The following is a 23875-nucleotide window of genomic DNA, read 5'->3' as shown; positions in this document are numbered from 1 at the left end:
GCCCCGGCTCCCAAGCTGTGATGTTTCATTGATTAGCTTGTAAGAGCTTGGAGCAGAGCCCGTGCTTTGCTGGGAGCATTTCCGCAGCTCCCGCAGGTGGAAAGCCATTAGCCGCCTCCAGCCTCGTCCCTCCGCCTCCCGGGAGACTTTGGGTGGAGGCTCTGGGGTTGTTTAAAGAGGAAAAGCCCTAAAACACAGTCCCCACACCGTGGCTGTTGTCCTCACTCTGTACCCTGGGCTGGGGACCTGGAGGGGGGGTCCCCACGCACAGTGTCACCCCCCGGGGCAGAGCCAGTGCCCATCCTGCAGCTCTGTGAGCTCACGCGGCCTCAGGGATAATAACTCGCAGAGATCCTAACAAAAGAACAGCATTTCACTTGTGCAGAGCTGTTATGGAGCTCGCTGGAACTTCCTGCGTGTGTCAGCGCGATGAGAGGCCAGCAATAAAGCCCCGGCACCCCCTGAGCGCTGCTGGATAAACTCCTCCTCTGGAGCAGCCGTGCCTCGGCTCCCAGCACCCGCTCAGGGATTTGTGGCCATGGGAGGGCTAACGTGGCTCCTGATGCTCCAGACAGCCGGGATTTCCTGCAGGGGCTCATCCCTGGATGTCCCCTGGGCTCCGGGACGTGGGTTGCTCTGAGTATTTTGGAAGGGTGGGCAGAGAGCCCGGCACGGTGCCACAGCAGCCAGCAGCCCCAAGGGATCCGCAGGGAGCCGGGCAGGACTCGGAGAGGCGGGAGGCAGGCTGGGGAGGAGGAGGAGGAGGAGGAGGAAGAGGAGGAGGAGCAGCAAGCAACATGTGTGGGGCACTGGCAGAGCTGCAGCGTGGCAGCGGCGCGGTGGGAAACGCAGCACAAGCTGCCATGGGATTTAGGGAATGCGCCCCAAACACGAGCCAGCCGCCAGGGAACACCGACCTCGCTGCCCAGGGCTGTGGCTGCTGCTGCCCGTCCCCCTGCAGGGGTTTTGGTGAGTGTGCAGCACTCCTTTGGTGGCAGAACCCACGGATTCCTGCAGCTGCAGCACGCTGGGAGCAGTGCCTGTGCCTCCCGAGAAGCTCCTGCCCCTCCATGGCACGGGACACAGAGCTGCCACTCTTCCTCTGCCCACTTGTCCCACCTGGCACGGACTGAGGCACCACCCCAGGATGGTTCTGAGCACGGTTCCCATCCCATCCCATCCCATCCCATCCCATCCCATCCCAATCCCAGCCCTGTGGGAGACATTTCCAGTTGCAGATAATGAGTGTATGAGGCACCGAGTTACTGTGTCAGCTGAGTGACACGGGCATGTCCCACGGCTGCTCTGCTCTCTGTGAGCCCCGGGGAGATGCCCCTGTGCCCATCCTGTCACCCGGAGGTGGCACCAGAGCTCAGAGCTGCTCAGGCTGTGGCTCAGGCGGGGCTGGGAGAGTGGGAAGGAGGCTGCAGGTTAAAGGAGGTCACTTTATTGCAGTCAGCACTGCCGAGATCCCTGAGCAGCCACGGGGTTAATGGAATAAACCAGGGAAATTTGTAAATCTCTCCCCAGCACCCAGGAGATCAGCTTTTGCTTTGTGTTTGGCAATGGAAGCAAATCCTTCTCCACTCTCCCTGAGCTGGGCACTGGGATGACAGAGTGAGGACTGGTTTTGATTCCCAGGAGGGTTTCGTGCACCTGGGAAAAGCTCCTTGGGAAATGTGCTGCACCCAGACTCTTGGCGGCCCCGAGGGCTGAGGTGCTGGGGCTGGAGGGACATGGGACACACAGCCCAGCTGAGTGCAGGGAGGACACAACATCGTGGGGGATTTAATAGGGAAGAAGCCTCCTGACAGCCCACATGTAGGTCTAATAATTTACTACAACTGCTTTTATGTCAGAGCGTAAAAATCTAAAATAAGGCTGGGAATTGTCAGAGAATCCCACACGGAGCTGAATTTTTGTGTAATCAGAAATTCTGGAGCCACAGTTTTTAGGTTCCAGTGCCTTCCCCTGGAAACTGAGGTGTTCACCAGGCTCCCACAGTCCTGGTGATGGGTGATCTTCTCTGATGAAATCTCCAGTGGTCCTGTCCAACCTCAGTGATTTTGGGAGCCAGAGATCCCTTCCCTGTTGTGACTCTGGAGAGCAGCCCCCAACCCTGCACCTTCCTGGCCACCCTCGCGCTGTCCCAGCCTCTCTGCAGGGCCCAGCATCCCAGGGAATGCACAGAGGGGTTTTGTTTCCCAGGCCCAAGCTCTCCGGTCCCCTCCACGTGGCACGGGGAGGACAGGTCTGTCCCTGGAGGGTGACATTAAGCACCGAGGTAATTCTGCCTCCGAGTGCTAACCCTGAGCCGTTATCACAATTACTCCCAGGGCCACTGGATGATACTTGGTAATTACATGGCTCTTTCATCTGGGATCTCAGAACACTCACTGATCAATTAATTACACTTTCAGCAGGCTTTGGCCCCGGTGCCAGATGCAGATCAATAATCCCTCTCCCGAGATGAGGCTGGCTCTGAATGGCACGGCCCTGCCAACACAGGGCTCACCCAGCAGGATGGTGTCCGGGCTCTGGGGTGCCCAGGCTGCCCAGGGAAGGTGGAGGATGAGGGCATGGGTGAGAATCACAGAATTCTGGTTGGATAAAACCTCTAAGATCTTTGAGAACAAGCCTTAACCAAGCTCAGGAGGGTCCTGAGCACTGCCAGCTCTTCCCCACCCTCCACAGGCTTCGTTCCCCTGCTGTTGGAGACAGATGGGAGAAGGGAAGTGCCAAGCAGCTCCTCCTGATCCTCACAGCCCCGGGACAAGCTGTTGACTTGTTGGACACAACACCACTGGGAGGAGTCCTGGCAGGAGCCACATGAGCACAGGTTATAAACCTCCTCCCAGAGGGGAGCCTGGCTACACCCAAGTCTGGATTATGAGCATAAATAAGATGGAAAGCAGGAATTCCCCTCAGGGCATGCAGAGGTGGAAAATACACGGTCTCCTGCTGAACACTCTTCAGGTTTTTCACTGGTTACTGGAGGAGGAGAAAACTCACAGGGCTGGGGAGATGCTGGAGGCTTTGGTGGGAGACTGGGAGGGCAGAACACTGCCAAAAGCTGTGGGTCCATGGCAGCCCTATCCCTCCTGGCGGCAGGGGAAGGATGGGGTCAGGTGAGGACGGTGGCAGCGTCCAGGATTAAGCCCAGCTGGATCTGAGGGTTTCTGGGGTGTCAGAGCCAGCCTAGCACCAGCCATGCTGACAGCCCACGGAGCTTCTCACCTCTCATTACAACGACCTTTTCCTCACATGCTTGTCCTGTGTTGATCTAAATGACACAAACTGGGGAGAGTTATTGCTCTTATAAAATATTTTCCATTGCATTTCCCCACTATCGACTCTCCAGAGACGCAAGAGTGGAAATCAAGGCTGTGGGGGCTGTTCCTGGGCAGGGTGTCAGAGCCACCTCACAGCTTGGAGCAAAACTGCAGCGTTTGCAGCCCGTCCCTGCCAGAGAGCCGCAGGCTGCACCCTCCCTGTGCCAGCTCAGGGCTGAAAATCGCCAGTCGCAGGCGGAGACGCTCTTCCCCTCCTCCCCCGGAGCCCCAGGGCTCAGCCGAGCTGCTCTCAGTCCTCTCCTGCATCACTGCAGCCTGACATGCCCTCCCTCCTTTCCTGGCTGCCCTCCCCGTGTCACCCGGCTGGCACAACCGGGGCTCCCAGTCCCTCTTCCCGACCCTGGTGGGGGCAGTGGCACATGGGAATGGGGGCTGGGCGGGAAGCAAGAGCAGGTTTTGTCACCCTGGGGCGGTGGTCTGCACTCTTGGCTGTCCTTCCTTCCTTCCAGGCAACCTTTCAGCCCAGATGGAGAGCGCCATACGGAGTTTTGTTTCCTTCCCAAAACACACGGCACATTCCCTGCCTGTCTAACAAGGTGCCCGTGCCAGGCTGTGTGACACGGTGACAGGCACAACCAGGGATCATCCACGTCCCTGAGCAGGGAGGGAGGGGGATACAGGGGAGCTCTGTCCCCTCCACGCCCCACATCCGCCACTGGGCCACCCACTCCTTGTCACAGGGCAGCGCGGAGGAGGTTTGGGAGCTGAGGGCAGCTGTGGGACACAGCCAGGGTGGAGATTCTTGCTTCCACCTGGGGCTTGTTACTGAGAGCTTCTAAAAAAGCAGCGTTACCCCTTCCAGAGCTGCTGCTGCTGTGCAGGAGGCTGAGGGTGGGGAGGGCTTTTACAAGGGTGTGCAGTGCTGGGGTAAGTGAGAATGCCTTTTAGCTGAAGGAGGGTATGTTTAGATTAAATATTAGGAAGAAATTATTATTTGTGACTGCTCTAAAAGCTGTGGGTGAGGGGGTGGCTGCGGGGATGTCCGGACATTGAGATGAAGCGGTGCCAGCAGAGGGATAGAGGGATGAGCCATCACCTGGGATTTCTCCAGCACTTAAAAGCCTCCTTCACATTCTGTGCCATGAAACACAGCCGTGATTTTTGCTTTACAAGTGTGATTGCTTATAACAGCATGAAATTACAGCCAGAGCTGGTCACCCTGGCAGCAGATAAGCGGGGCTGGGAGTGTGGCACTCTGCTGGTACTTGGGGAGGGAGGGTGGGTGGCAGTCCCTGGTGAGCCACATCTCTGGGCTATCCCAATGGGGAGCCCAGAGGAGATGGATGGGCAGAAAGGATGAGCCAAGGGGCTCAGATTGGGAAAAAACCCTGTCCAGGGTGCCCTCAGCCTCTCATCTGGGGACTCTAGTTCTGAGCTCATTTGGGGATTCTAGTTCTGGGTGCTGCTTCAACACTGCTCTGTGCCACACCTCCCTAAATCCCTGGCATTCCTGGCATTTTCCTCACTTTCATAAGCTTTTTTGCCACTCTGAGGAAAAAGGTCTCCATTTACTCATGACTGCTCTAATTCCATTTGCGAGCTGTGGGTGTCAGCCAGAGGTGGGCCAGCGAGACCCGGGAAGGATTCCTGGCAGAACAAGCCTGTGTGTGCTGGGTGGGATTGATTTCATGGTGCAGAAGCCACTCAGCAGCAGCCCCTGCCTGCCCTCCTGCCATGCACAGCGCTGTGGAAAATGCACTTATTAGCGTATTAGACTGATTCTCTGAAGTTCAAGCCTTCCAGGTATTTCTGGTCCCTCCCAGTCTTGCCATCTGCTTTCATCCCCTTTCATCCCACTGCCCCTGCGCCTCCCTGGTTCTGCTCTGCTTCCCGTGTTTGTCAGAGGGCAAATAAATCAGCTGAGGGCTGGGGGCTGGGAGCTGGGAGCCTTTTCCTGGTGACTGCGCTCTGCCAGCCTGACCTTTCCAGGGAGCAGCCTAGGACTGCTGCACATGGCATTCCCTGTGCCACAGCAGCAGCACGGCCAGGAAAGGGGCCCTTCCCAGTGTCTGGATCAGTGCTCTGTGCCCAGAAAGCCTCGAGCATCGTGGCATGGCAGCAGAGGCCTTTGTGGGATCGGCAGGGCTGCTGGTGGGACAGGGGTCAGGGCAGTGCTGCTCTGGGAAGCACCGGGTGCCTCTGCCTCTTCCTCAGACCCTCATGGATCCCTGAGACTGATGGCTGAGTCTTCCACCCTGGACCAGGCTGACAGCTTCCAAAAATCCTGTTGATGGATGATCTCATTAACCAGGGGTGCACTGCAAGGGAGGGAGGAGAGCAAATGACTTATTGCCTTCACTGGGGGCTTTGCTGGCAGTGTGAGGACCGTTCATTCCTGTCACCCTGTTCTTTTGAGAGTTTTTTTAAAAGTTCTTATGTCTTCTAGTATTTACATATTTCAACTGAGTTTTCTCATGCATGTTCATGTAAATAATGATTGTTTTGCATTCTTCTTTGTGAGTAGAGGGAATTGATGAACTGTTGCTTTGACCAGTGTAGTTGGAGAGGTGGCAATTTCACCCTCCAATCCACTGTCATTTTTGCTATTGTATATATAGTAGAGTCAAAATACAAAGTTTGCTTTTTTAGGTTCTTTTTCTTTCCTTTTACATCTAACCTGCTTCTGTGAGTTATTTCGTGTCGCAGTGTGACACATTACCTCTTCCCCAAAGCCAGGGAAGCAGCGGGTGTGTTCATCACTGCAACGTGGCCTGGCAGGTCCCTGAGGCACTGGGAGCCAGACAGAGGTTGGGGTGCTCCTTGCTGGTCCCTATCCAGCTGCAGCCCAGAGCAATGATCCATTTCCAGCTCTCAGAAGGAGCCACTGAGATGACCCAAAGCAGCCAAGGAAGTCACAGGGCTAGAAATGTGCCTGCAGCCAGGGAAAGACACCTCAGTGTGCTGGAGAGCCATTTCCATGCTCACCACTCATGGTTAGCTCATCCCTGTGTGCTCACAGCGTGGCTATCCAACAGGGGGGTGATCCAGAACAGGAGTGGGAGGGATTGTGATTTTTCTTTCAGGGATCATGTTTATTTTCTTGACATGCTTCAAGGAGTTCTGTGCAGCAGTGCAGAGGATGAGCAGGCTCTCCCCAGGGGTGCCTGGGTGCAGTTTTGGCAGGGGATCAGGGATGCAGGGACTGAGTGGAGCTGGACGCTGCCCTTCAGCACTGCTGAAGATGCTGAGATGCTCTGGGGCTCATGGCCCAGGGGGACACAATTTGGTTTACCCCAGCTTGTCTGCTCTTGAAGTGAAGAGTTAAAGGGAAAATGAGAGTTGGAGCAGGGGAAGGTTCCTGGCTGTATTAGAGGGAAGGTTCGCAGTGCTGGCTGTGGGATCAAGGGCTGCATTAGCATTGACCTCAGCTGTGGTGAGATTTCCTAAATCAGCACAAGGCTGTGCTGGTCTCTAAAACTCATAGAGCACTGGGCAGAGATAGCCCTTGCCTTGCAGGAGTGTTTGGGGTCTTGATTCATCAGTGTCTTCTCAACACCCCCATTCCCAGGCCTGGCTGTGCATCAGGCATCATTGTGGCACCTGAAACCAAACCTTGTGCTGAGCAGGAGCCCAGCTCCAGCCTCAGGGAGGGAGGGAGATGATTGAGGAAGGCTGGGGAAATAAAGCTCCCCTCTCCCCTCATCCTGCTGCTGCAGCTCTGCCCTGGCACAGTGGAAAGGCCTCATGCTGGGCTTCAAGCAGAAAGAGCAGGTGATGGTTGTAATGTCTGGTGTTGCTTGCAGGAATGAGTTATCCCAGGAAAAATTCAGGTTCTCTGCCCCTGCGAGCTCCTGAAGCTTTGATATGCTCCTTCTGCAAGCGAGAGAGCCAAAGTGAACATGGAATCAGCACCATCTTCCCCCTGGAGTTCTTCAGGCTTCACTTGGTGTCATAATGATCCAATCAATCCCAGGAGGCTCCAAATAATTATTAATTAAGGCAATGATTGGGTGATTTGGCCGTCATTGCAGCTGTCTTTCACAGGGAGAGAGAAAAGCCTGTTCCTTTCTTATTTTCCCCTAAAGCCTGACTCTGATGGCACGCGGCTGCTCTGCAGAACACAATGTAATAGCAGGGTGAGTCACAGCCAAGGATTTGTATTCAATATCGGTTCGGATTACATTAGCTTTGCCTAATGCCTGAGCAATAAAGTGCCTCTTCATTGTATAGCTGCAATTTATTTCGGCTCCTGGGCTGGTACAGAGCAAACATCCATCATGCAGCAACACGTGTGCCCTGCAACGGGAGCAGGCTGGGGGATGCCGGCTCTGCCCCTCCTCCTGCTCCCACCAGGAGCTCCTGTTCTCATGGAATCCCGGAATGGTTTGGGTCGGACGGGACTTCAATGCCCATCTTGTCCCACTCCCTGCTGTGAACAGGGGCACTCTCCACTAGAGCACGTTGCTCCAAGGCCTGTCCAGCCTGGGATGGTGGAATCACCCATTTGTTCAGCCATAAAACCTGCCCGGGTGTCCCTCCAGAACCCAGCTGGACACAGTGGCCTGTTCCCCCAGCGGGGTGTTGTCCTGGGTGCTCCACCCCAGGAGCAGATCCCTGAATCCCTGTAACAATCCACAGGTCCCGGAGCAGCATCCCAGCCCCCTGCCATGCTCCCCGCAGGGTGCAGGCTGCTGCTGCTGCCTCTCAGCGCTGAGCAAGGGCTCTGGCCGGGACATGGATCCCCCCGAGCCTCTGTGGACCCGGCAGGGGCCGAGCTGGTGGCGTTCTGGTCCCATCCCTGTCTCACACGCTGCTCTCCCCTCTCTGCCAGCCTCTCCTCGCTGCCTTTCCCACTCGTGCCATTCCGCTGTGTGCGGATGCTTTGGCAGAGGAGGAGAGATGCAGAAAAGCGGCGAAGGCTGCGAGAGCACAGCCCGGGCTCTGCTCTGCTGCAGCTGCTTGGCAAAGGCTCCCGGTGCCGGGCTCTGGCAGCTCAGCGCCGCCGGCACAGCCCAGAGCAAGGGCGAGGGGACAGCCAGCATTGCTTTTTTTAGTTTGCAGAGGTCTGGGAAAACGGAGCGTTTTCCTTGGCTGCCCTAACGGGCCCCAGCGATGATTCACGTGGGCAGCGGTGAGTAAGAGTCTTATCTTTATTTACTCGGTGGTTTCGTGCCGGCGCTGTGGAAGACCTCGGAGGAGGAGGGGCAGGTCCACAAGGAGCCTCCGTGAGCGCTTCCAGCGTGGTGCTGGTGAGAGGAGAGCTGAGCAAGTGACTGATGATTTATGAACTCTCCCGTGCAGGGCAGAGGTCCCTTTTTGCCTGGCACAGAGGCACTGGGCTTGTTGAAGGAGGGAACCGGCCCCAGCTTCGCTCGGAGAAGCTGCCAGAGATTTTTATTGCCGAGGAAACGCCCCCGCATCTCCTCCTGCCGTGGGTGTCGCGTGGTCCCTTCCTGTTTGTCACCCGGCCAGGAAGGAGCGGGGCCGCAAGGAGGAATCCATGAGTGTTCCCAGGGAGCTCTCTGCAGTGTCCCCAGCGGGGTGGACAGACCAAAAAGCCGCCACCAAACGGGGACCCGGCGCTGCGCCGCTCGCCAGGTGGTGACACAAAGTCCTGCGAAATGTGGGAATGAAGGAAGTGGCCCCAGGGCTGTGCTGGGAGAGAGGAATGCCCCTGGGATGGGGTCCTTAGGCGTGAGTGATGCCATCACCATTAATTAGCTCGACTGCAGCGCTCGCGGTGTCCTCGGAGCCCGGACACTGCCGGTGCCACCGCCTGGGGACAATGAGAGCTGTCCTGCGGAGCTGCCACGCCGCTGCTGCCGGCTGGGGACATGCTTAGAGGTGACATCTGATTGCTGAGAACACCTCAGCCCGTGACTGCCAGCAGGGCTGGGCCAGTGCCAGGGCTGGGCCAGTGCCAGCTCTGGGCTCCACAGCCACCGTGGGTGTGTGCCCGGCCCGGGATGGGGCTGCTCCGGTGCCCGTGCTGGGACATCCACCTGCAGGGCACCACCAGCACCCTCTTCTTCCCCATCTGCGTTTCCCAGGAGCCAAGAGCTCTCCCGGGGGCTCTCTGGGAGCGTTTGCTGCTGAATCACCCAGGAGCAGCACCGTGTGGCACAGCACCACCTCGCCTGTGGTCTCGCCAAGCCAGAGCCCTGCAGGGTGCATTGTCACCCTCTTGTCCCTCAGAGGGTGGCTTGGCCACCCCTCACATGGCAGGATGTGCCGGTGGCATGGCTATGGCAGCAGCAGTGGGAGAGCCACAAGGACTGAGCAGGGCAAGGAATTCCCTCAGTGCTTCCCATGGGAATCCCTGAGCACTGATCTTCCCACAAAGCCAGCACTGCTCCCACTGAGGAGCTTAATCCGTGGGGCTGATGCTAAACCTGTTAGTGCTGGCAGCAGCGCCCAGGAGCCGATGGCTCCATGCCCAGGGTGCTTCTCTGGGATTAAGAAACAGCTCCCATCCCATAAAGTTGGGGTAAAAAATCCCTGTTTTCGGGTCTGCTGGTGAGACGGTGTCCCACGGGAGTGCGGGAATCTGGATTCCTTGGTAAATCTGCTGCCATCCAAGAAAAAACACTTTTTAATCAAATCCAAGGCAACGCTGTGATCTAGACACAGGAAATATAGGCCATGCTCACAAACTGGGAGGTTGTGTCCCAGAAAAGATCAAATGTGAAAATAATTTAGAGGCTGGAGGAGCAAAAGCAGCTCCACAAGCATTCTTAGAGCTCTGACACCCTCCAAGGCTGGAGCCAGTGGCCCCAGCACAGCCCTGGTGAGGTTTAGGGGGTTGCTGTGGTCCTGGCACGGTCCTGGTGCACCTGTGGGACCAAGGGGAAAATTCCATGCAGGGCTGGGAAATGTGGCTCATTAAAGAGGGGTTTGGCAAACAGGAGAGGGCGAACAAAAGAGGGAGGAAAATTCTTTGAGGATTGAAAAAACACCACTGAAAGGCAAGGAGGCAGTGAAGTCCCTGGGGTACAGCCAAAGGAGGATCCAGAGGTGCCTTGAATCCGCTCTGCAAAAATGTTCCTGGGATACAGCGAGCTCTGAAAGGGCCTTTTAATCCAGCAGGGAAAGCACAAGAGAGCCAACAACTGGAAGCTGGAGCCAGACACATTTAAATTAGAACAAAAGACACATTTCTAATAGTGAGGTAATTAACAACTGGAACGAATTATCAAGGGGAAGTGCTGCTTTCTGAGTCTCTTGAAGTTTTCAAATTAAGTCAGGATTTTTTTTTTTCTGAGGAAAAGCTTCACTTGAGGAAAAAACAACTGGAGGAATTTACTGTCTGTGCTCAAATGTCAGTCCAGACCCTGCAGAACACTCTGGCCTCAAAATCAGCTTTTTTGATAAAACTGGTGGAATTTTTAAGGCAAACCCAGATTCAAGTAATTGCCATGGAATGGGAAGAAGAGACATTTCCCAGCATATTCCTATTCCCAGTGAAGCTGGTCCTGCCACAATTCCTTTGCCCTCTTATAAATGGTGTCAGTACAAAATTTGGAATTTGGAGAAAGGTCTGGATGCATCCCCAGGGACCTGCTCTGGGTCATGGCGCTGCAGCTCCCTGGTGCAAAACCACCCTGGAAGCAGAGCCCTGTCTGAGCTGGGGCTCTCCTTGCAGGACACTCTAAATGTATGCACAGATATATATATTTATATTTGTCTATTTACATTTCTGTGGCACATTGAGCAGCAGCACCATTGCAGTGGCCATGCCTGGGGTGAGGTGGTCCCTGTGTGTTTGGTGTCAGACAGTTTGGCCCTTCCTGTGAGCTGGGGCTGAGCTGGGAAGTCAATCACAGCTGCTCCATAGAGCTCTGGTCCTGTAATTACTCCGTGATTAAATAAAAACGTAATTCCTTCAACACCTCCGCACTCCTGCTTTATTGCAGGAGAGCCCACACAAGGAATTAATGTTTAAATAATGGCTTTCCTCCCCAGGAGCAGGCTCTGAGATAGGCAGGAATATATTAATGCTCTGTCCCACGGATGGAAGGAGCAGCACCTTGCTGGGGGCCACAGAGGCAACAGTGCAGCATCCACTGGGATTTTCCCAGTGATCTCTGTCCCCACATCTTCTGGGCACAGCCCAGGGCTCCCTTGGGCAGAGTGCAGAGTCCCTTTGGGGGGTGCAGCACCCCAAATCCCCACCCCAGCTGGCACGAGCAGCCTTCCTCGGCAGGGCTTGGAGATTTCCTGGTAATTCCTGCAGGTGGGATGGAAGTTTGGTGCCTGGAGGAGTGCAGAGAATTCCAGCTGCTGGCTGCACTGGTTTCTGAGCTGTCCATCTCTCCCTATTGTCAGATGCCAGCTGGGACGTCAGTGCCTGGTGAAGAATTGTCTCTCCCTGCAAAGGGCGACGCAGTTTCAACCTCTTTATTAAACCAAGCACAATCCTGTGCGCCAGCAGAGATGAAGAAAAGCTCCTGATAAGTGGGACTGGCCATTCCCCGAGTTTCCAGTCTCCTTGGTTACAGTACACCACACAAATGCTTTTCTCGGAGAGCAGGCTGTGAGCAGAGTTGTAATCCCAGATTGGAGGGGTTCTCCATCTCCCTGCCTCGTACCTGGAGCTGCTGAGAGGATGCTCAGCGCAGGAGGGGGTGGGGAAGGGGCCCCTGCTGGTTCTGCAGAGGTGTCTGAGTGATGCAGTCAGAGCAGATCCAATGGGCTCTGTGCAATCCCAAACCCCGAAGCCCAGACAAGCTCCCAGCTGTTAACAAGACTGAATGGAGGATGTGCTGCCTGTTGTAACTGATATGAGGATATGGGGACCAGTGTGGGGCTCAGAGAGCCTCAGCCCTCAGCCAGCACCTCCAAGGAAGCCCAGGAAGGTGCTGGTCCCATATTTAATGCACAGGAAGGTGCTGGTCCCATATCAAGTGACAGGAAGGTGCTGTCTCATATTTAATGCACAGGAAGGTGCTGGTCCCATATCCAGTGACAGCAGGGTGCTGGTCCCAGCTCTAGAGCACAGGCAGGAGTGGCTTCAACACAGGTTTACCACGCTGACCCCACACCCGTGCTGTGCCCGCGGTGCCACGTGCTGCAATGCCACCTCTGCGGTGTCACCCAGGGCACGGCAGTCCCAAGGGATCGCTCTCACCGCAGCCAGCCTGTGACAGCCATTAGTAACGTGATCCCCTGGCTGGTCAGAGCCTCCTGTAGCTATGGTAATGGACTACCATCATTCACAATTATAATGTCAGATTTAAACCCAGGGCTTGTGCAAAGGGATAAAAATATCTCTTTGCTCGTGGGATCTCAGTATTATTTGCTTTGCTATATTGGAAGCTAAATGCTCTCATGAACATCAAGTGATTGTGCCGAGATTAAACACTTTTCTTCTGTTTATGCACATTTCACCCTTTTATAGTTTTATTAAAATGCTGGCTGCACTCTCAATTAAGCGAAATCCTTCTGCAGTTGTAAGCACATTTCACAGGAATAAATAATTTAATCTAAAGGGTGTTTTGGGCTCAAAACCACAATGCTAAGATACTGAGGGGTGCAGAGCTGGGGCAGGGGAGCGGCGCTGCCATCTCACTGTGCTCCAGCAGGGATCAGGGACCTGAGCACGGAGTCTTCCAGGTGTGCCCCCCTCACACACCTGGTTTGCACCTCCAGCCCATCCCATAACCCACAGGGGCAAATGGGGCTCATGGCAGAGCCTATGCTCCCCTTCCTGCACCCCATCCCTCCTGCCTTGTCCTTGGCCACCCATCACAGCAATGCCACTGACACCTTTCACCCGAGGAGCCCAAAACCCCCTGTATATATTATAAATACTAATGAATTAATCACCCAAACTGCACAGCTTGGGCTCCGCCAAACTCGCAGTCGGCGTTTCTCCGAATTTCGCATGGAAAAATCTGTCTGTTTTCTGCCATTTCTTAACCTCCAAATGTTGCTTTCTTGGCACTTTCCAGAAAGCACATGTTCAGTTTCCAGCACAGAGTCCTGTTTCCCTGGATCCCTGCCCACGCTCCCCGTGCTCGGCTCAGCTTCCACGTCCTGGTGCTGGTCCCGGTGCCTGCCCGGGGCACCCCGGTACCAAACCCTGCTTCCCATCCCTGGCACCTCTCCTGGCTGTGTTTGTACAGCACCAGGCAGACCAAATCCCTGTGAAATCCCACCCACTACTGCTGGGAAACTCTGGCAAAGCAGGATGGCTTTATCCTTCAGGATGGCAGCTGACAAAGGCTGTGCTGTTGGAGAGTAATTAAAATGGACAGGTACCAAACCTTTGTCTGAAAGCCCCCGAGACCTTGAGCTATTTCTGACACATCAGCAGAAAGTGGCAGCAGCGTGACAAGCTCAGGGGCACGGCTGGCTCTGAGGGACCCTTCTCCCAAGGCACAGCCATGGTGCCCTGGCTGCTCCAGCCAGCAGAGGAGAACATGAATATTCCTTAGGAAAAGCATTTTCAGCGGCACCAGTTTGCCCCAGTTTTGGATTTTTGCTGTGGGTGATGCCTGGGTGGGTTGGAGTCAGTGCCAGCCCAGAGCTCTGCAGTTGGAATGCAAATGAGCCTCAGATCTGGGATTTGCTTCTGCTGGGTGGGTTTTATTCCCTTTATAACCCTCCCTCTGCTCCAGGTACCCCAGTGCCAGCACCAGGCTCTGGGAGGGCTCCTGCTGCAGGAGCTCTCTCCCCAGCTGCTTTGCAATGTGCCACACGAGCACAAAGACCTTGCACTGTAATTAAGCTCTCACTGTTCTTTCAGGACTTCGATTCAGAGAAATTCATCACTCAGAAAGAGCAGCTTGGCTGGGAGTTGAGGGAAAAACAGCCCTTTTCCCCCAGAGCCATGGCCAATGTGTGGAGGTTTATGCCCAGCAGTGGAGTTGCTCCCTCTTTATCACCCAGGTGAGCAAATGAGGACCCATCTCCTGCCCTCAGTCCTCTTATAAATTATTTAGCTCAATCCAAATTACTGTGAATGTTCACTGGCTGTCCAGCTAAATCTAATTTGTATTAAGTTCATTTGGCAGCAATTTTCCTTAATGGCCAGTGTGGCCTTCTGTGGGTGTGTGGTAAGAGTGATCTCTTGGATATAGGTAGGAAAGGCCTGCGTGGGCCTGCACTCAAAAATAACAACCAAAAATTAATTATAGCCATTATAACAGCTCAAAAGTACATTTAGTGAAAGTGGAAAATAGAATGAGGATAATTATAGTGGTTTTTCCCTACTGTATCAATCATTTGATGACATAGCAAGCTCCTCTATAAATATAGAATGCATCAATAAAATACATCACACAGAACACAGAATATATAATATATAATGTATTATATAATATACAATGTAATTATAAGATACATCAATGTATAATATGTATCAACTATATATTTATATCTAATAGTTTCTTTATAATATATATGCAAAATATGCAATGTGAGACATATGATAAATAATATATTTAATCTATTTATAATGCATATACTGCATTATATGCATTATGAATGCATTATACTCTGCATTATATGCATTATAAATTCTCCATTATTTTGAATTGAGAGAGACCAGGAGCCACCCAGGAACATGCAGAGGTCCAGAGCAGGGATCTGCCCTGATCCCCTGGGCAGATCCCAGCCTGGGGAGGTCACTGGCCATTCCCACCACATCCCCCTTTGCCGTGTGGATCTCAGCTTTTCCAGGCCCCCGGAGCAGCAGGATCAGTGTCAGCCTAAACCGAGCCCAGCAGAGCCTCAGCCCAGAGCTCCCAGCTCCTTCCTCTGACTCCTTGTCCTGACTTCAAGGGTTTTTTCCCCCTCGGAGAGTGGGAGGTGCTGGCAGGTGGGTGTGGGGTGGTTGATGTTCCCCAGATGATCCGGGGTGCTCCGGGCTCTGCCGGGATTGCCGGGAGCCCGGCTGGAGCGCAGCACGCTCCTGTCACTGCCTCGGCAGGAGGGTGTGGGCTGGCTGGCACTGAGGCAGGAATCCCAGCGGGACTTCAATAAGGATAAAGCTCAGCCTGGTAAAAACGAGCCCCAGCCTGACAGGTGGCCCTGAGCGAGGGGGAAAGGCCGGAGCTGGGCAGGGAGCACATCCTGCCTTCCTCCTGACTGCTGGCATGGGCGGTGGGCAGTGGGGGGACAACCTGGGCAGGGGTAAGATCCTGATTTTGATGGGGACAGGGGATTTAGGGTCACCCTCAGTGGCCCTGCACAGCACAGGGACACAATTCCTGCTCTCCATCCGCAGAGGGATGAGGAGGGTGGCTAAGGCAGCACTGCTTTGGCAAATCCAGTCCATTTTCATTTTCCACCCATCCCTGCAGTGCCACGCCATGCCAAAGACTTGGCTCATCTCTTCACAGACCCATTTCCCCATTCCAAACCCATTTGGAAGTCCCAGTGCTGGGGGTGGGCTTGGCCACTGCTGGAGCACGAGCCCAGCCACAGCAGCAAACAGTGAGCAGGGCAGGGGGAGGCTGCCACGCCTGCTGAGCCGCCCCAAGGAAGAATAATTTCAATTCTATCTCCCTTTTGGAAGGGACACATTTAATGGCAAAGAGGCTCCGTGCATGGCAGCAATCGGGAATTAACTCACTGCATCCAAGTGCCGTGAAATTGAATCCTGTCAGCGTGGGCAGGAGCTGAACACGGTGCAGGAGAGGTGGGGGTCACACGTCCCCATCCTTCTGCCAGAGCCACCAACCCATCAGGACAACCCTGGCTGCTCTAGCAGGTGAGGATGTGCAGCTCTGGGTGCTTCCCATCCCCCTGAGCAGAGTTAGGAGTCAAAGCCAAGCGTTCACAGATACAGGTGCTGGGAAAAACAGCTTATTTGTTGGAAAGGAGGCTCACAGACCCAGCTAATCGTTTGGAAGTGCAGTAAATGGAGTCCCCTGATTGCTCTGAGAGCTTTGGAGGAGGCCACAGAGCACTTCAGGCATGTGGTGGGATTCTCGGGGTGGTCTGGTGCAGGACCAGGAGTTGGATCCATGATCCCTGTGGGTCCCTTCCAACTCAGGAATTCTATTATCTCCTTGATGCTCAGCTCCTGCGAAGTGCTGTGGTTCAGGGGGACAATGGGGAGACCAGGAACATCTCCAGCCCTGGTACCCGCCTCAGCAGGGACTGGGAATTGCAGCTGAGCCTGCCCAGCTCACCTGCACTGCCGCCGGATTCTCCATGAGGGACAGATGTGATGAGCCAAAGGAAGCTCTGCCAGCAGGAAAGCTCCAGGAGTGCTGCAGGACGGCTCTGCACACTCAGTCCTGAGTGATGGGCATCATGCAAAGAAGGAGCTCTCACAGAGATCACTCCTCTGAGGAAGGCTTTCCACAGGCACAGCCAGTGGGAGAAAAGAGCACGCTTTAATTATGCTAATTAGAGCCTTGGCAGTCTCGTTGCTTGATGCTTTTGCATTTGATGTGGAGACATTTCCCTTTGCCAGGGTCTGCCCCTCCTGGAGAGGGAGGGATGTGGCTACAGGGGTGCTGGGCTCCAGGGGTGTTACCCTCCCATTCCTGCTGACCCCAGCTCTGAGCTGCACTCGGGTGAAGGATCCCAGCTGACTGGCAGCCCTCTCCCTTCTCCAGGGCTGACATGGAGCCTCCACACTTCCCTCCTCACAGCCTCCATCCCTGCCAGCAGCACAGGGCAAAGCTGTGCTGGAAGCAGGTGAATGTGCTAAAACACAGGGGCAATGGGAATAACTCCCATCCTCCCACTCCAGGCTATAAATGGCCGTGGTCCTGCTCCTGGCTGGCTCAGCCATCAGTTTTGTGTCTCCTGAGCATCCCGGGGGGAGCAGGAACCAGAGCTTTCCCTCCTGTGCTGTGCACACGCTGTTTTTTCCACCGGCCAGAGCTGATGGATGGCTCGGTCTCACCATCCATGAGCTTTGCTCTCTGGCTGCTCCAAGGGCAAACAATTCTCTGGACTCAGCCTGAAACGCTCCGGGCCAAGCATCGTTTTGTCCTGGTTTGTCATTAAAGGATGTGCACAGCCATTCCAAGTGACAGAGCAATTTCCTTTGTGTCCTGCAAAGCAAAAGGAAAAGAAAGAAGTCAGCGTATTACACACAAATCTGCTTTTCTCCCGCAAGTTGAAATAGGAACAGCTTAATTTCCAGCCAACCCAACACTGTAGTAATTCCAAATCAAAGGCTTTGTGTCAAAAGAATCATTTTGCTACAGCCACAAATAATGAGCAACTTATGTCACGTTTGGAGATGAGATTAAAAACGAGCTGCAAAGCGACACCTCGGCCGGTGGTGGCTGTAGGTCAGACTTCAGAAGCCAAAGGCGAGGCAGCACTGAATTCCTGCTCCTGAGTGTCCTTTCTTCAGGTGCCACTGGTGTCCCTCCCCTCAGATGCCACCAGTTGGCTTGGGGCAGACCAGGGTCCCGAGGGCTGGAGCCCCTCTGCCAAGGAGCCAGGATGGGGGAGCTGGGGGTGCTCACCTGGAGAAGAGAAGGCTCCAGGGAGAGCTCAGAGCCCCTTCCAGTGCCTAAAGGGGCTCCAGGAGAGTTGGAGAGGGACTGGGGACAAGGCATGGAGTGACAGGACACAGGGAATGGCTTCCCTCTGTCAGAGGGCAGGGATGGATGGGATATTGGGAAGGAAATCCTTCCCTGGGAGGGTGGTGGTGCCCTGGCACAGGTTGCCCAGAGAAGCTGTGGCTGCCCCTGGATCCCTGGAAGTGTCCAAGGCCCGGCTGGACAGGGCTTGGAGCAACCTGGGCTAGTGGAGGCTGTCCCTGCCCATGGCAGGGGGAGGAACTGGATGATATTTTAAGGTCCCTTCCCACCCAAACCCTTCTGTGATTCCCTGCTTCTGTGAAACCCCTCTGGGGAGCAATACTCACTGCAAAGAGAAAAGCACTTGCTTTTTTTTCTCCCAGAAATAGCAGAATCGTTAAAAAAGACCAATTTAAAACTAATTAGAGGCAATTTCTTCATCTGCTGCCTTCTTGCATGAGGCACTCGTCCTGAAAGGGACACGTGGGAGCAGAGGGAATGTCACCCTGAGCAGAGCTGCCTCCTGCCCTGCGGAGCTGCCGGGAATCGCCGGGAATTGCTGACAGGCGGCCGAGCAAAGCGCTGATGTGAGCCCTCATCCCCAGGCTCCCCATCCATCGCTGACAAGGAAAAAGCTGCTTGCTGCAAGGCTTTGCTTTAAATGAGAAGTGAAGGTGAAGAATACAACAGGCAAAACAAAATGCTGAACAGTGCCCAATTGGCCTTTCAAGCTGCCATTGCCCTGTGGCTGTCCCGGGGGGTCCTGGGAGAATGTGCAAATTGGTGGAAATTTCCTAGCCAAGGAAATGACTTGGAAATCCCTGACGGAGAGGAGAGATTTGTGCATGGACCTGTATCCTTTTGCCCCAAATATCTGATCAAGGAATAAGTTTGGGTCTCTTCTAGGAAAGAAGGGTGAGGCTGAGAAAAGAGGTTTTTGTGGAAGGAGGTGCTCAGCTCTGCACTGCACAACTTCCACGGACCTGCTCCCACCGTGGGGAAAGGAATAACAAGAAGGGACCTGTGTGTCAAAGAAGCAAATATTTTATTGTGTAAAAACCAAGCAGACATTAAATAGACCCCCCCATTGCCCATGTGCCTTGCAAGCCACTGGGATGTGCCCAGGTGTCCCCCACAGGCTGGAGCCATGGAAGCACAGATGGATCCATCAAATACCTGTGGAATTATAAAAGCTTCAGAGCTCTGCTGTTGCTGGGTGTCACACTGAGACCCAACAGCATCCTGGAAGATCAGCTGAATTTTGAGCAGTGCAACGTGGGATGAGACACCTGGGCTGCAGCTCTGGGTTACAAAGGAGGGGTTTGGTGTCCCTCCAGCTCCTCTCAGAGTGGCTTTCCCAGTCCATGGCACATCCTCAGCATCTGTGGCAGCCGCTGGGTTTTAATTTAAGCACCAACTCCCAAGTCAAACAACTGCAGGAGAACAGGAAAGTTCTTGTCCCCGCGGCTGGCCCTGAGCAAAGCTGCGGCGCTGGGAAATGGGGCAGGAGCATGAGGAAACCAAGACCAAAAAAAGTTTGTAGAACCATCCCATGAGTTTTGTGGAGCCATTTGCAGTCTCTGCTCACGTGAGGTGGTTCTGCCAGGAGCAGGGAAGCTGTGTGCCCAACGTGGCTCCTCGTCACTGCGGGTCGGGGCAAGTGCTGTGCTCGATGGAAACGAATCCTGCAGAAAGTGGGACGTTGCATTATGCAAATTTGCTTCCTGGAAAGAAATGTTTTATTAACACGCGCTCCCTTCGTGTGTTGGCTTAGTCAATTTGGTCACAGCTTGACATCCAATAAGTTACTCTAAAGGCAATGGTTTTACAAAATGTTTTTCTAATCTATTTTAAACGCTTAATTACAGTTGCGACGCATTCATTAGGGACTCCGCTTTCGAACCTGGATTGCAGCAATAAATCCTAATTCTCCAAGTGTCAGTTGCAATCCAGACATGGCATGCAAGTGGGTGTCAGAGGCTGTTGAGGACTGGGGGAAGGATGTCTGGGCAAGGTGGGAGCCCCATCCTCCAGAGAGGGAACATCCAGCATTGAGCCTCAGCTGATTTCTAATCACCACAAGAAACTTGGGCCCCTGAGGAGGGAGCACTTGGGGAGATGAGTCTGCCGGGTGCTGGGGTGGGAGCTGAGGGATGGAGCTCAGCTCCCATCCCAGCATGGTTTTGGGAAACCCCAGTGAATTCCGAGCTGGTGCTGTGGAGGGCTCTGGGGCTGTCCCTGGCACCAGCAGTGTCCCCATTGTAGCTCTGAAGGTACAAAGGCAAGGAGGAACCAGTGCCACACACCCCGAGGGACACCCTGGCAGCCCTGGGATGCTCTGACACGCCTGGAGGAGCATGGGGACTCCTGCTCTCCTGAGATATCCTCTCCCCACACACTCCCCAGCATCAGCACAGGCACCAAGGCTCAGGGCCGGCACCCCAAACGTGCCCCCACAGCTCTGAGCCCGTGCCATCGGTGGCTAGCACAGTTACCTTAGTCTTTACCCAGGTACTTCTTCATGATGCTGCTGACATCGTCCTCCTTCCCCTCGGCCTCGGCTCGGCGGCTCATCCCGCTGCCCTGGCTGCCGGCTCTGCCGCTGGAGCCCTCCCCGGCCGCTCTCGGGGGCTGCGGCCGGCGCTTGATGCTGTCGGCGCTCCGGGAGGACCGCTGGGAGCCACAGGATGAGGAGGAGTCAGAGAGGTCCCCGGGCTCTTCCCGGCCGCACTTGGCCGTGCTCTTGGTCTCAGAGGGCTCCAGACTGCCCGCGATGGCCTCGTCCTCGAAGCGCACGGTGAGGGGCCGCTGGCCGTCCCTCCTGTCCCTGCGGGGCCTGGCCAAGCTGCTGGTGGAGCGGGACTTGCGGATGGCCGGCAGGAAATCATCGAAGTCAACCTTGGTTCTCCTCTCGTAGTTGAGGGTGGGTATTCGCCAGCTGAAGGGGTCGCTCCCCTTCCCCTCACCCAGCCCATCGCCGGACAGGGAGCTCAGCAATCCCTCCGGCTCCTTGCCCAGCTCCACATCCTCCAGCGACGGCTCCAGGCAGCTCCTCCAGGAGCTCAGCCGCGGCACCTCCATCCCGGCAGCCGGGGAGCTCGGCCGGCGGCCGGAGCCGTCGAGGGCCGGCAGGAGGGAGTCGTAGGAGCCGAATTTCGATGCCTTTTTCAGCGCTGGGGAACGCGGGGGCTCGGCCGGCTCCGAGGCCATGCTCCGCAGGCTGGAGGAGCGGGTGAGGCTGGCACCTGCTCCCTCCCCTTCCCCTGCCTGATCCCCGTCCAGCCTCCCCGGGGGCTCCTCGGCCGCTGGGACAGCCCTGGAGCGCCGCAGGGCCGCGGAGCCGGTGGTGCGGTAAATGGGCAGGGGAGAGGTGTCCCCCAGCGCCGGCAGCCCCGGCTCCCGCTCCGCTCCCCGCTGCCGCCGCAGCTCCTCCACGTACTCGGAGAGGGCGGCAGAGCTGGGCACCGGCCCCGAGGCCACCGAGACCGGCCCCGAGGCCACCGAGAGCCTCCTCCTGCTGGGCACCGGCGGGGACACCGCGCTGGGGAACCTCCCGTCCGCAGCCGGGGAGCCGCCCCGCCGCAGCACCGATGGGGATGTCTCTCCTATCCTATCCACGGGCTTCTTTGGGCTCTCCACCTCCTCTTCTTCTGCCTGAGGTTTTCCATATTCCCGTCTTCTGGCTCCCAGCAGGGGACTCGCTGTCCTCCCCGGATCCGCAGCACTCCGGGAGGAGAGAGGCTGGCTCACCTTGGTGTCTCTGCTCACCCTGAACAACAGAAACCGGTGTTAGTTCAGACTCTGGGATTCCCAGTGACCGGGATGTCGTCCAGCAAGGACAGGGCTGAGCAGTGAAAAGCTGGCATTGCCATGGGAGTCTCAGGATAAATTCACTGCTGCATCCAGCAGTTGGGCAATGCCCAAGGATTTTATCTTAAATAAGCCCAGGTCAGCCAGCCCAGATAATTCCTGGTGTAGAGAGTGTGGTGTGACCAGCTTCAGCTCTGCCAAGCCAGCACTTACCTCCAAATATCCTTTTTACTTGACAGATTACAGCAATATGTAGGATTTATTTTATTTCTGTCAAAGCCAAAGATTATTCACTAAAATTTTATGAAACCAGCTCGCAGCGCACCCCCGACACATCTCAGTGTTATTGCTGGGCATGTCTCACCCAGGCTGCTGCTCAAACAGGAGCCCTGCAACACCTGAATCTGGTGTTCCTGCACAGCGAGGGGGGATGGCCAGACAGGACCATGTCCCAAACAAGGGCTGGTGCAGGAACCACGTGGGATCCACCTCTGCTCAGCCTGGGGATCCACACCAGTAACCCCAGCGAGGCTGTCCCTGTCACAGAGATGGGGGACTGCAGTCACCAGCGGGCTTGGGGTCACTGGTGTCACTAAGCCCCTGATGGGACACTTTATGACCCCCTCCAAGCACCTGCATTTGCTTGCTGGCAGTGTCCCCACTCCCAGATACCCCATCACTGCTCAGCCAAGGGAACCAAGGTCTGGCCTTACTGGGATGTGAATCTGGGAAAGAAAGGAGGAGGGGAAAAGAGGGAACAGGGCAGAGCAAAGCAGCAGGACCCAAACAACAAACGCATCTCTGCGAGGGAGCGGCGCTTGAGTTGTTCGTGGCCGTAATGAAGCTTCCTGCCCTGGGAATGCCGCTGTTGCCATGGGAATGGGGTGGGAGTGGATAATCCTGGGATGCTCGGACCAGGCTCTGCTGACCCGTGAAATAATTTACATGCCGAGATGGGCTGAAGACAAACTCCAGAGCTGGGAAATGCGTGATTGCAGAAGGGAAGGGGCAATGGAGCAGCTCCAGCTTCCTGGCGCCCGCTGGCACAGCCCAGGGCACAGAGGTGCCCCACTGAACTGGTACCCACCACCTTTCCCTGCTCGTTTAACCAGCCGAAATCATTTGATTATTCAAGACAAAAGGAATTAACCAGAGATTTCACCTCCCTGAATCACTGCACCCTTCAGGGCCGTCCCGTGCTGACACTGCCGAAGCACCGCAGCTGATTAATAGTTTGAGACATTTCAATAGTGCTGGGTTTTAGGATCCTAAATTGCATCTTACTTAAATGGCTGGTGTAATCCTTTGGTGAGGTTTTGTACAGAAATTGCTCCATTCATTCTGCACGTTTCCAAATAATATTGTAACCTGTGTGCTGCATGAATGGCTTTCATAAATTAAACACCAACATCAGGGTTTTTATTTGGGTTTTAAGGCTGAGATAAAAGTGAGTGGAGATGTGAGAACCACTAATGGGCTGTGAACAAGGACTGAACACGCTGTATTTATTGTCCTGTTCAACATGACGGACAGGTACTGCTTTTCTGAAAATCTTCAGAGTCTGAAATGGAGTGAAAGCAGCAAGGGTGGGATTGTTCCAGCTTGCAAGGCTGGCAAGGGCCACACAGCCCCGGAGTCCAAGCAGGAACCTCACACTCTCCATGCCCTGGTTTCCAGCCAGAGGCCAAGACTGCCCCATCCATCCTCGTCGCTCCCAACAATTCCTATTTTCTGCACCCATTAAACTGTCAGAGTCAGGGCTGGATGGGATATTGGGAAGAAATTCTTCCCTGGGAAGGTGGTGAGGCCCTGGCACAGGCTGCCCAGAGGAGCTGTGGCTGCCCCACCCCTGGAATTGTCCAAGACCAGGTTGGACAGAGCTCAGAGCAACCTGGGATAGTGGAAGGGGTCCCTGCCCATGGCAGGGGTGGGACTGGATGATTTTGAAGGCTCCTTCCCATTCCAATCGTTCCATGATTTGTTTCTTTAACTGTTCCCTTATGCCTGCCAAAATCCCCTCCAAAACCATGGCTCATCATCCTCATCCTCCTCACAAGGCAGGACACAAGAGTGAGACGGTCACGCCCCATCCTGCGGCATCCTCTGCCCACCCATAAATCCCTGGCTAATTCCCAGGGCTCAAAATGAGCCCAGGAAGTCACAGGCAGCCCCAAAGGAAGGTGATGCCACAGGAGGCAGGACCATGAGCCCCTCCAGCCCTGAGCAGAGCCCTGCTCCTGCATCATCCTCAGGGAAGATGATTTTCCCAGCAAAAGA

At 55.1% G+C, this 23875-nt stretch overlaps 1 protein-coding gene across 1 annotated transcript in view; it reads right to left on the bottom strand.

Moving 5' to 3' along the window:
• Positions 1–18758: 18758 nt before the first annotated feature.
• Positions 18759–23875, bottom strand: part of MYO18B (myosin XVIIIB) — a 54173-nt gene continuing 49056 nt past the window's right edge. Inside the window, exons 43-44 of the mRNA XM_053993573.1 lie at positions 20284–21557; positions 18759–19512 (exon numbers count right to left, since the gene is read on the bottom strand). Of these exons, the coding sequence (XP_053849548.1) occupies positions 20285–21557 (1273 nt within the window). The 3' untranslated portion in view covers positions 18759–19512; position 20284. The remainder of the gene's footprint in view (positions 19513–20283; positions 21558–23875) is intronic.

This window comes from Vidua macroura, chromosome 18, assembly GCF_024509145.1.
Source record: "Vidua macroura isolate BioBank_ID:100142 chromosome 18, ASM2450914v1, whole genome shotgun sequence".
Lineage (NCBI taxonomy): Eukaryota > Metazoa > Chordata > Aves > Passeriformes > Viduidae > Vidua > Vidua macroura.
This window is presented reverse-complemented; position numbering and strand designations above follow the sequence as displayed.